Here is a 12,139-nt window from a genome sequence, read left to right as displayed (position 1 = left end):
GAGCAAAGATTATTACTGTGATTTGCTTCTGCTCCAGGGACGTAATGAATGCAGGAAGGGAGAAAACAATTTCACTCCAGTTTTCTGAAGACCTTTCTCGTCTGGATCCTCCCTGGTTGTTTATACAAACCTTTCCATACATTCAGGAGAGCATGTATGGTTATAGAGGAGGAGTGGGTACATGCAGGTAAAGGTAAAAAGGTAAAGCACCCCTGGATGCTTAAGTCCAGTCAAAGGTGACTATGGGGTTGCGGCGCTCATCTCGCTTTCAGACTGAGGGAGCCGGCGTTTGTCCACAGACAGCTTTCCCGGTCATGTGGCCAGCATGACTAAACCGCTTCTGGTGCAATGGAACACCGTGACAGAAACCAGAGCGCACGGAACACCATTTACCTTCCTGCCACCGCGGTACCTATTTATCTACTCATACTGGTGTGTTTTTGAACTGCTAGGTTGGCAGGAGCTGGGACAGAGCAACGGGAGCTCACCCCATAGTGGGGATTCAAACCGCCGACCTTCTGATCGGCAAGCCCAAGAGGTCCAGGGGTTTAGACCACAGCGCCATCCACGTACATGTACACCAGCCCTAAGGATAGGCAAACGTGGTCAATTTTAGTTGGGGGTGGGGATGGGGGCAGGCCCTGGCATTCACATGAGGCATTTAGTGCAAGTGCCTGACTATTTCTGACATTTCATGCTTTCACTGAACTCAGCACCGAAATTGCAGTATACCTTGCATCCTGCTCTGTGTTGTCTTTTAAAGGTCTCACCTGAAAATCGTGAGGCATGTGTTAGTGTCCATGGGGAACTGGCGACATATAAATTAACTGTGGTGATATGGGCAAACCTGTCAATTTCAGTTTCTCCTTTTCCCCATACTCCACATTTCCGCATAGTTTTTGGTTTTTTTAAAGTCCCTGCGAAATTTCACCATCACTTTAGTGCGATTTTCTCCACTTTGATGAATGAATGAATAAATAAATGATATAAGAAAATGCGTGGGCCTCTGAAGAGATGCCTTTCCAAAAATGTGAAGCAAACAAGGGAATAAAAAAATGGTCTACTGTTGCTCTCTAGTGGACTAGAAGGTACCTGCAATGTGCTAAACCTGCAATCACAATAGAAGTTGCTGCTGGGAAAGAGAAATAAGGAATTCATTCATTCGGACATTGGCAGTTGTTCCTTGTTTTCTATTTTTGTGGGTGCCGCCAGGTAATCCACAGTACTCCTTTTGCCTATTGTTGCAATTATAGAATTTTAGGACGTACTGTTGTTGTCACTGAATTATGTAAACATCAGGGGTCTTGTGGCAAATACTGAGGCTCTCCCTCCGCATATTTAGGGAGAAACCCTGTTGTGTATGCGGGGAGAGGACTGAGCCAGACTCTACAGGTCCCACATCATACCCATTCCGCATCTGTAAGAAATTGATCTTTTTGGCATCTACACTGTGGAACTCCTTGCCAATGGATATCAGACAGGTGCCTTCACTGAACTCCTTTTGGCACCTGCCAAAAATGTTTTTTGTTTAGACATGCTTACCCAGATATCTAGAATCCCAAAGTGTTTTTAGTTTATTGCTGGTTTTAATTTGAGAGTCCCATGGACTGCAAGAAGATCAAACCTCTCCATTCTTAAGGAAATCAGCCCTGAGTGCTCACTGGAAGGACAGATCGTGAAGCTGAGGCTCCAATACTTTGGCCACCTCATGAGAAGAGAAGACTCCCTGGAAAAGACCCTGATGTTGGGAAAGATGGAGGGCACAAGGAGAAGGGGACGACAGAGGGCGAGATGGTTGGACAGTGTTCTCGAAGCTACCAGCATGAGTTTGATTAAACTGCGGGAGGCAGTGGAAGACAGACGTGCCTGGCGTGCTCTGGTCCATGGGGTCACGAAGAGCCGGACACGACTAAACAACTAAACAACAACAACAAAATTTTCTGAATGTTTTGTTTTTGCTAACATTTTTATTGTTTATCTTTTTTTTGCAAACCGCCTTCATTTATTTTATTTTATTTATTTTATTTTATTTTACAATCAAGCAGTATATAAATTCTATGAAATTAGTAAGTAAGTAAGTAAGTAAGTAAGTAAGTAAAGTAAATAAATAATAAAACAAACTGGGGATCACTTGCTCTTCTCATAATTAAGCCATGACTTCTGGCCTATTTTTTCAGCCTCCTCTCCATTTCTTTTCCTTTTTTTTTGCAATACTTTTGGCTGAAACCATTTTCAACTAGTGTTCGTGCCCAGAAAAAAAATTAGCCAAGGGGACCTCTGATACAGAGTGCAACTGTACGGGATGGGGGAATGATTTATTATTATTATTATTTGAACTTCTATTGAGCTGTTTTTCTTCCAAAACCTGTCTACCCAGCTGTCATTCACCTCCGAATAGCAGCATTGAAGAGAAGTAACAGCCTTGGTAGTGGCTTTGGTAGCAGGGAATTTGAGCAGTGAAATGGCATGGGAGCAGAAAGGGTTAAAATCCCCCCCCTTTACCATGCTAGGACACGTCTTTGGATTGGGTCCCCTGTATCTGTCCTCCTCTCCCCAAACAAAGGGCTGCAACCAGTTCTAAGCACAGTTAGCTAAAAATGATTCTTGATGTAACGCTTTAGTTTCGGTCTTTAATACATGTGGAAATGTTGTATCTAATCCTTAAAAAGTTAATTTCTTTTGAGAAAGAAACGAAAAAGAGGGAAGTTCTGTGGAAACAGTTGCTCCTTATTCCTCTTAATAACAGGTATTGAGAAGCAATCACCGGTTTGGAAAACTAACCTATCTTTTCAGACAACAGAGGTCATTAAGAACAAGTTTTATTTATTAAAATACAACAAAACAGTGCATTTTGCGGGCTTTTCTAGGAAGCAATTATTTATACCAAAGAGTAGCTTAGCCCCTCCTGCATGCTTTTCTTTATTGTACAAAATATGTGGTCTTTGTTTGAGGTTTTAGTATTTAAGTCAGCTCAGTTTGCCATTTCAGCATCACGGATGCGGTGGGGAAAGCATCTGAGTATTCTGAAGACTCCTTCCAGGTAAACCATCCACCATGAATTTACTACTTGTGCTTACTAACCATTCCCCCCCTACAGGAATTCAGAATGATTTTGCTTCCATGTTGTACAATCAAACTGTTGGTGGGCTGTCAGATGGACTGGTGTTTAAACAAAAGGTCCATTGAGTCTAGGTAGTTGGCAGTAACCCATGACAGGGCCTTTTTGGTGGAGTTTCCCAGTTTGTGGAAAGCCCTCCCTAGTGAGGTGCATCTGTCTCCCTCATTGTTGACTTTCAGGAGAAATTAAAAAAAAAAATTCCAGGGTACCCAGGCATTTGATGGCAGAAAAGCACTGTTCCTAGCAACCCTGAGATCACTGACTGAGAACATTTTAAAGTATTTCCTAGGCTGGATCTACACACAGGGACCCCCCCCCCCGCTATAAATAAGTTTTAAATAAAATCATTATAACAAAAGAAGAAAAAAACTCTATGTAAAATGCATAGACAAAGTTTTGTGCTCTACAGCGCCATCTAGTGCCGCATGTTTATAACGTTGTAACATGGCTAATGAAGTCTTTAGAGTGTTTTAGGTGGTTTCTAGTGTAAGAGCTAACTCCTAGGGGCCGAGGTCCCTTTGCCCCCCATAAAATATTAGAGCCCCCCCCCAGTTGATAGGCATTGCCATTCAAATGGTGTGCATGCCCTGTATCACGTGACTGATTACGTGGGGTAGGGCTTACCTGCCTCCCCAATATTTTATCAAGTTGGCACCCCTTGTTTCTAGACTGTTTTAAATTGTTTTAGAGTGTTCTAAACTGTTTTAGTAGCTGCTATGTTGTTGTTTTGTTGCTGTTGTATTTTTAATATTTTATCATTGCTGGGTCTGTCACGCTGGGCTCCTTCTGGAAGGAGGGTGGGATATAAATAAAATGAATGAAATAAGCAGCTTAGAAATGAAATTTTAGGGTGCCCCACGCTTCCAGAAAAGGAACACAAAGGATGGTGGAGAGAAGGAACTGGCCTGCTCAAGCCCCTAGCAATTTATAATAATTATCCTGGAAGAACAAGGGTATTGGAGTGGTGTGGGAATTTGTGTGTGTTTTAAATTCCCCCCCCTTGCACTTTATATATGGAATGGTTCAGTATGTAAAACTGTGTGGGGGAGGTTATATTTTAAAGGAAATATTAAAATTAGAAAATGTGTGAATAAATAAACAAAACGGAAGATTGGCAGAGAAACTGGGGGAAGTAAAAAAAAAAGAAGATTATGTGATAAATTCTGAGATTGGTTATATAAATTTGTATTTGAAAATGAATAAAAATATTATATAAAAAAGTATGTAAAACTGTGTGACCCCCCTGCCCCATAACTATATAATGCTCAGATTTAGAGCATGGGCGGTGCTGTGGTCTAAACCACTGAGCCTCTTGGGCTTACCGATCAGAAGGTCGGCGGTTCGAATACTCATGATGGGGTGAGCTCCTGTTGCTTGGTCCTAGTTCTTGCCAATCTAGCAGTTTGAAAGCACGCCAAAAAGTGCAAGTAGATAAATAGGTACCGCTCCAGCGGGAAGGTAAACGGTGTTTCCGTGCGCTGCTCTGGATTCGGTGTTCCATTGTGCCAGAAGCGGCTTAGTCATGCTGGCCACATGACCCGGAAAAACTGTCTGCAGACAAACTCCGGCTCCCTTGGGCTGTAAAGCGAGATGAGCACCACAACCCCAGAGTTGTCTGCAACTGGACTTAACTGTCAGGGGTCCTTTACCTTTTTTTTTTTTAGCCTCTTTATATAGCACAGAAGGGGAATGCCTCAGTAAAGGAAGGGTGGGGGAGAGTCCTTTATCCCTTCTAAGATGTCCTGGAGGACTATTCTGTATTTCAAGGACTGCTCAGCCCAAGTCCATCTTAAATTTGCTCAAGGGGGTGGCACAGAATTTCCCTCCTTCACAACCACCCTGCGAGGCAGACTAGACTGAGAAGGGTGGCCCAGTGACCTTCCATGGCTGAGCAGGAGTTACCCTGGAACATAGAAAGGAGCCTTACACCAAGTCAGGCCATTGGTCCATCAAGTTCAACACTCTGCTCTGACTGGCAGTGGCCCTCAAGAGTTAAAACAAAATTTTTTTTTTCCTTCCAGTAGCACCTTAAAGACCAACTAAGTTAGTTCTTGTTATGAGCTTTCGTGTGCATGCACACGAAAGCTCATACCAAGAACTAACTTAGTTGGTCTTTAAGGTGCTACTGGAAGGAAATTTTTTGTTTTGTTTTGACTATGGCAGACCAACACGGCTACCTATCTGGAACCTCGAGAGTTTGAGACAGGAAACATCTGTATGCCCCACGGAGGACCTTAAGGTCCACAAATGACAACATTTTGGAGGTCCCAAATCGCAAGGTGGTTAGGTCTCAACTAGCACCAGGGCCTTTTCAGTACTGGCCCCGACTTGGTAGAACGCTCTGTCACAAGAGACTAGGGCCCTGTGGGACTTGACATCTTTCCGCAGGGCCTGCAAGACAGAGCTGTTCCCCTGGCCTTTGGTTTGGACTCAGTCTGACCCTTATGTTTTCCCTCCCCTTATGGTTTTGATCAATGGGCTACTTTTAAAAAGAGGCTGCATTTTAAATTGCATTTTAACCTGTATTTTAAATTGGTTCCCCCCCCCCTGTTATGTTTTTACTGTAATTTTACTGGTGTTAGCTGCCCTGAGCCCGGCTCTGGCCGGGGAGGGGAGGGCGGGGTATAAATAAAATTTATCATTATCATTATCATCATCATCATCATTATTATTATTACACAGAGATGAAGGGATTGAACTTGGGACCGTCTGCATGCAAGGCATATGTTCTGGTCTTTCTTCCCCTGAGTTAGAACCATGACATCTCTGGTCCAAGTCTGGCATCCTGAGCATCATGCTACCCTTGGTTCTTGGTGGTCTGAGGCTGTTAAAGTTTAACACAACATGAGCCCTGTGAATCGGCATAATCAACACAATCCCGGCAAAACAACATGACTGCCCTCCTCCCAACTGTGGTTTATAATATTAATTCATTTCAGTCATGTTCATTTCAGTATTTATGTATATATTTGCGCCTTTTCAGACATGATTCCCATGCTCCTGATCCAAGCTCTGCTCTCCAGCGCCCTCTGGAGCCCCGCGAAGACAACAGCCATCGTCAGTTTTTCTCCCTACCCTCTCATCACAATGGAGTCACTCAGCAGTGTCGCTGAAACTGAAGACCCTAAACAAGGCTTCACTGTTCCCCCTGATCAGGACCCAGAGACCAATGTAATTGATCTGGTCACAGATGGTGGGAGTCGAGCGAGTTCCCAGATCGCCGTGACACCTGCGGCAACCTCTTTCTTTAACGGGGTGGGTGGAAGCAAGAAGAACCTTCTGGAACCAGGGGCCACCACCACAACCACCAGTGCCATTGGATCCAGACAACAGGTGGCCCTGGAATTGTTCACTGCTGCAAACACAGAGCATACCTCTCCAGCTATGGGTGTTTCCAGGGAGGAAAACCGTACTACCCGCCTGGTTCCATTTTCTGCGACTAACAAAGGCCTTGCAGTTGGCGACCGCGTAGATCCTGCCTTCTCAAATGCACCAAAGGGAAACAGCACCGATACTGAGCGACACTGCTTCTGTAAAATTCCAGGAGCCGAAGGACAAAAGAGAGACCAAGGTGAAAAAGAGAATGCGGGTAATTGTATCGCTTGATGCCTTCAGGTTGCCAAAATCTTTTTCTTTCTTTTCCTTTTTTAAAAACAAAAACAAAAAACAAAACTGAACTCCATTCATTTATTTTCTAATTAAAAACAACCGGATCAGTATCATACTGAAAATCCCCCCAAATCCAAATGCTCTGTGCAATGAAGTAAAGAGATACTCGGCAGCGGTTAAATGGACAAATTGTGTCCCTCGCGGCTCGCACACAAACTTGCCGGTGTGCAGAGCACCAAACGCCAGCAGAGCTGCCTGACCCATAACACCCATGTTCTCCTTCTCATAATCTGGTAGTATTTGGTAGCAGACCATCTGCAATTTTATAATAAGCCCCAAGACTCTGCTGAACCTGTGGTGCACCTGCAATGAAGCAGCGTGACTTGGACAGATGTAACTACAGCGTGAGGTGACTGACATAAATGAGTGGTTTTCAAACAGTGTTCTGGGAAATCCCAGGGCACCTTGTAATCTTAGCAAGGCTTCCTCAATAAGGAACCTCAGTAACACCTGCCAAGTTCCTGTTCGGGAAAGCTTGCCCTCCACTATTGATGGTACTACAAAATGTTCAGCTGCAGCAGTTTGGGGCAGTGTTGTTTTTCTAGGAAAAACAACCACAAACACCTCCCTTGTTCGCTTAGAATGGCAATGGCACCCACCTGAGAGGTGCCAGAACTGTGTTCCACAGAGTTCCGGCTGCAAAAAACAAACAAACAAACAAACAGCCCTGGGTATATGCATAGCAGTAATGAGGCCCACCAGGAATGGCCAATGTTCTTCATGCGCTTTGTATGTGTGTGCAGCCTAAAACATTTCCCAGACTCCTCTGCAACCCACAGGGTCTCCGCAGCAGACATGCAAGAGATTCTTGACTAATGTCAACGTGGGAAGAGTTCCTGGGAAGTAGAAAGTTGGAAAACTATTGGGATAAACAACAGACTAAAAATGACTGGTTCTGAAGACATCATGGCTTCTCAGCAGAAAAGCATTCTGGATCTTCAGAGTTAGGCCAAGGCATCTGACTTAAGGCCCCATTTGTGCTATACATTTAAAACAGTATCTTACCACTTTAAACAGTCATGACGTTCCCCCCAAAGAATCCTGGGAACTGTAGTTTATTAAGGGTGCTAAGAGCTGTTCAGAAGCCCTGATTCCCCTCACAGAGCTCCAGTTCCCAGAGTTCCCTGGGAAGAACCACTGCTTGTTATACCACTCTGAGAAACAAAGCTCTGTGAGTGGAAGAGAATAGGCGTCTCCCAAGAACTCTTAACATCCTTAACAAACTACACTCCCCAGGATTCAGGGAGTTCTTTAAAGGGACAAGACACTATTTTAAATGTATTGTACAGATGGGACCTGAGTCAGACCATTGGTCCATCCACCTCAGTAGGCTCTGCAGGGTTTTGAACCAAGAGTGTTTCCTAGCCCTACCTAGAGATGCTGGGGATTGAAACTGGGACCTTGTGTGTGCAATGCATGAGTGCTTCCACTGAACTACAGCCCAGCTAGTAAAGCATGGTGGGGGTTTAAGCTTCCCACATGTAGCTTAAAACAGCTCTTTGATCTACACTGGGCAGAATGTACATGAGGCTTGCAAATGCTGGTTGTTGTTGGTTTTTTTTGCTTCTGCATGAATGCTATGAACTGTGGCTGTGGTGTTTAATTGATTAATCCACCAGACTAATTGCTTAAAAAACTTTTAATATATTATTAAACCAGCACACCTTTTTGGAAATGCTTATGAAACTGCAGACTGCAAGCTTCATTTAAACAAATCCCATTCCCTTACCTAGGGAAGATTGTATATTTTAAGATGATTTCTGTTGCGATACAAAATCAGAACTATTGGTTAGACCCATATGTAAGTGTAGGCACATTTAACCTAACGATTAATCGATTAAAATGTTCTTAATTGTATTGCATCCCTACCATTAACACACACAGCACAAGATATCTTCAAAGGTGGTTTCAGCCTCGTGTGAAAATGCCAGGGGATTCATGTCCTGGCATTAACCATTATGTTTCAGAAGTGTTGGTGGTGCTCAGGTCAGTGTGGAATATGAATGTGTTCGGCACCTCCTGTGCAGTAATTGAGAAAAGCACAATCCTTTCTAGAGGGGTGCATAATTCACCACACGGAGCTGTAATGGCTCATTTGGAGACACACCAGAGTATCATATAAATGAGTACATTTTAATGATTCTTTAAATATGATCTCAGGGACTCCTATGGTTACAGTCATTGACCCAAAGTATGATGATAGTTACCATGATGCTGATACCATCTTTTCATGCATACATTTAACTGTAAAATTCAAAGCTGTTTCTTGGACCTTTTGGGTGTTAGATTTAAGCACCCATCACAAAACAATATGTAAGGGTTACTCATAGGCTGGTGAAGGTAGAACACACTGGGCAGAAGTTGTTCAGTTAAGGGCTGGGTTATGGCATTTCAGTTATATAGCAATGTAGCAGTACTATTTGTGGTTGCTCCTCCTTGAATAGTGTTGGTGTAGATCAAAGAACTGCATTTTGCTGCATTAGGCTGCAGGTACAGGACCAGCCCTATTGACAGGTCTATAGTACAGTGGTACCTCGGGTTACATACGCTTCAGGTTACATACGCTTCAGGTTACAGACTTCGCTAACCCAGAAATAGTGCTTCAGGTTAAGAACTTTGCTTCAGGATGAGAACAGAAATCATGCTCCGGTGGCACAGCAGCAGCAGCAGGCCCCATTAGCTAAAGTGGTGCTTCAGGTTAAGAACAGTTTCAGGTTAAGAACAGACCTCCGGAACGAATTAAGTACTTAACCCGAGATACCACTGTAATAGATTTTGTTGTCTTGTTTCTTGCCCCCATGGAACACAGACAGTTGCCTTGCACCATGTAAGACCATTTGTCCATCAGGCCCAAATCTGTCTACTGTGAAGTGGCAATAGCTTCACAGGGTCTCATGCAGCGACATTCCCCAGAATTTTTAAAGGAAAGATGCAGGGATTGAGTCTGAGACCTTCTGTATACAAGGCACGTCCACTGAAGTGCCCCCTCCCCTATAGCTGCATGTTTTACAGAGGAGAAACTGGAACATGAATGAGGACCTGCAGTGATGCTAGTCAAGATTCGTTTGGTCCTGTGTGTGTATAAGCATGTTACTGTTTATACTTCAACTTAGTAAAATTTTGCTATATGTTTTGATTGGGAATTTTTCTCAGTTTATATGACAGTGGATAAAGATCTGCTCCTGTTTCCTTCCAGATGTGCTGAGACTTGCTAGGAGAAGAGGAGAACTGCGGTCTTTGGTAGACGTCGGACAAGGCAGAACAGCGCAAAGGGGGGATTCCAGATCCAGGGCTGCTGTAGGTAGACTAGTGTCCCCTCATCAGGCAGAACAATATGGTGGCTCTACTGATTTTTCTTTTCCAAGAGGTGACAAAGGTGAGGTTGGGAGCCCTGGCCCCATAGGAATTCCGGGGCCAAAGGGAGACACAGGGGAACATGGAGAACCAGGCCCAAAAGGTGACACTGGACAGAAAGGTGACCCTGGGGAGAAAGGAGAAAGAGGCATAGCAGGTGAGAAGGGGGAGATAGGACCAGGAGGGCCACCAGGAATTCAAGGAGCTCCTGGTTTAAAAGGAGATGCAGGGATGCAGGGAACAGTCGGTGCCCCTGGGAGAGAAGGGCTAACTGGACTTCCAGGCCGAAGAGGTGAAAAGGGCCAGAAGGGGGACTGCAGATCGGTTGAACCTGTAGCCTTTTCAGCTGGCCTTCAGAAAAGGAGAAGCTTCCCATTGCCAGGATCCCCAGTGAGATTTGAAAAGGTTTTCCTGAATGAAAATGAAGCATATCATGAGGAATCAGGCATATTTACTGCCAACACTGGAGGAGTCTATTCTTTCAGTTATCACCTGAGTGTTTCTGGCAAGGCGCTGAGGGCGGCGCTCTTCCATAATGGTGAAAGACTTATGCAGGTGTCAAGCGTAAGGCAGCCTCCGCAGAGCATTTCCCAGGTCTCTGGATCAATGCTGGTTCACCTCTCTGAAGATGATGAGATTTGGCTTCAGATTTTGAATGGCTCTCAAAATGGGCTGGTGGCTGATGAAACCACTGATTCCGTATTTTCAGGGTTTCTGTTATACCCTGATTAATGAAATGTAACATTATTACATATAGGGTTGGGAATAAGCATCCCACACCTGACAGCTTTGTGTCTTGGATCACATAGCATACCTAATGTTTTCACATTTTTCTCACTTTCACAGTTTCAGATTTATTGATAGCGTACTAAGCTGTAGAACAGTGGTGGCAGGTTCTTCCAGCTTTACCATTAGATTAGCACCATGCAGAACTTTCTAGAGGCCTAAAACCAGAAACTCTAATAGACTTGTGAGATTTTACACTAGGTTTCTAGCTCTCATGATATTTGATTAAACTGTTCCCTAAAGGGTGATTTTAAGGTTAAACTTCTTCACTCTTGCTTTGACAGTGGCTTATTGTCAGTTCTAAAATTACTGTGTTTTTATTTTGTTATTTTTATTATTATTATGAAGCAGCATTTCATCAATGAGAGTCAGTGTGGTATCATTGTTAATTGCTTGGATTAGAGCTGGGGACCGCCACTCTTAATTACTGGCTGAGACTAGCCTTCCTTCCGAGCGGCCTTGCTTCCTTGACCATTAAAGACAATTTTCAAACAACATGGAGACAAGCAGTGGAAAATATAATAACAACTTTAGGATTTAATCCACAGTTCTTACTTGACATGGGGTATGAACAAGCAAAAAACAACATTAAACAGCGAGTGGTAGATACTGAACGACAGGTAGACCTAGCCAGGTCCCCAAAATTTCTAATTAGTGAAACTAGAAGATACTTGATTTCCCAAATACCATACATAGCTAATCTCAAAATACCAAAACAGTGAAAGGCTTTCACCCTGGCCTGTTGTCAGGCCCTCCCTTCAGCAATTCAGGAAGGCTGTTATAGGAAGATACCTTACGAGGAGAGGAAATGCCCATTTGGCTGTGGGCAGCAGGAAACAACGGAGCATGCCCTTCTTCATTGCCAGTATTGTATAGACATTCGAGTCAGGTTTATCCAGCCCATCCTATATAAATTTCCAGGGCGTTCAGAACAAGACAACATCTCCCTATTACTACAGGATGGAAGCCCAGAAGTCACATATTCAGTTGCCAGATCCTGCGCTGCCATAACAGATACTCGTCGAAGGATGGTCTATGCTACAAATCAGTCCTAAAATGAAGGCCCATATTGTTAGATCTGTATCACTGAAGCCCCACCCCATATAGCTGTTTTAAATGGTCTTTTTTCATTCTTCTTGTAAGTTTTTATTCACCCATTTTTTATGCTTAATCAAATATTCTATGTATACGTTTTCATCTACGGTTGGTTCT

At 43.7% G+C, this 12,139-nt stretch overlaps 1 protein-coding gene across 5 annotated transcripts in view; it reads left to right on the top strand.

Moving 5' to 3' along the window:
• LOC310762376 (uncharacterized protein) overlaps nt 1–12,139 on the top strand; it is a 23,006-nt gene extending 10,867 nt beyond the window's left edge. The window contains exons 1-3 of one of the 5 annotated variants that reach the window (XM_083613363.1): nt 100–187; nt 6,102–6,707; nt 9,984–12,139. In XM_083613363.1, coding sequence (XP_083469489.1) covers nt 157–187; nt 6,102–6,707; nt 9,984–10,873 — 1,527 coding nt within the window. In that variant the 5' untranslated portion in view covers nt 100–156 and the 3' untranslated portion in view covers nt 10,874–12,139. Of the gene's footprint in view, nt 1–99; nt 188–3,001; nt 3,041–4,493; nt 4,752–6,101; nt 6,708–9,983 lie in introns of those variants that run through there. The other 4 variants (XM_083613364.1, XM_083613362.1, XM_083613360.1 and 1 more) reach the window with 4 other exon arrangements.

Source organism: Podarcis filfolensis, assembly GCF_964270895.1.
Source record: "Podarcis filfolensis genome assembly, chromosome: 5".
Classification (NCBI taxonomy): domain Eukaryota; kingdom Metazoa; phylum Chordata; class Lepidosauria; order Squamata; family Lacertidae; genus Podarcis; species Podarcis filfolensis.
The sequence above is the reverse complement of the archived record's forward strand: the minus strand, read 5'-3'. Positions and strand labels throughout refer to the sequence as shown.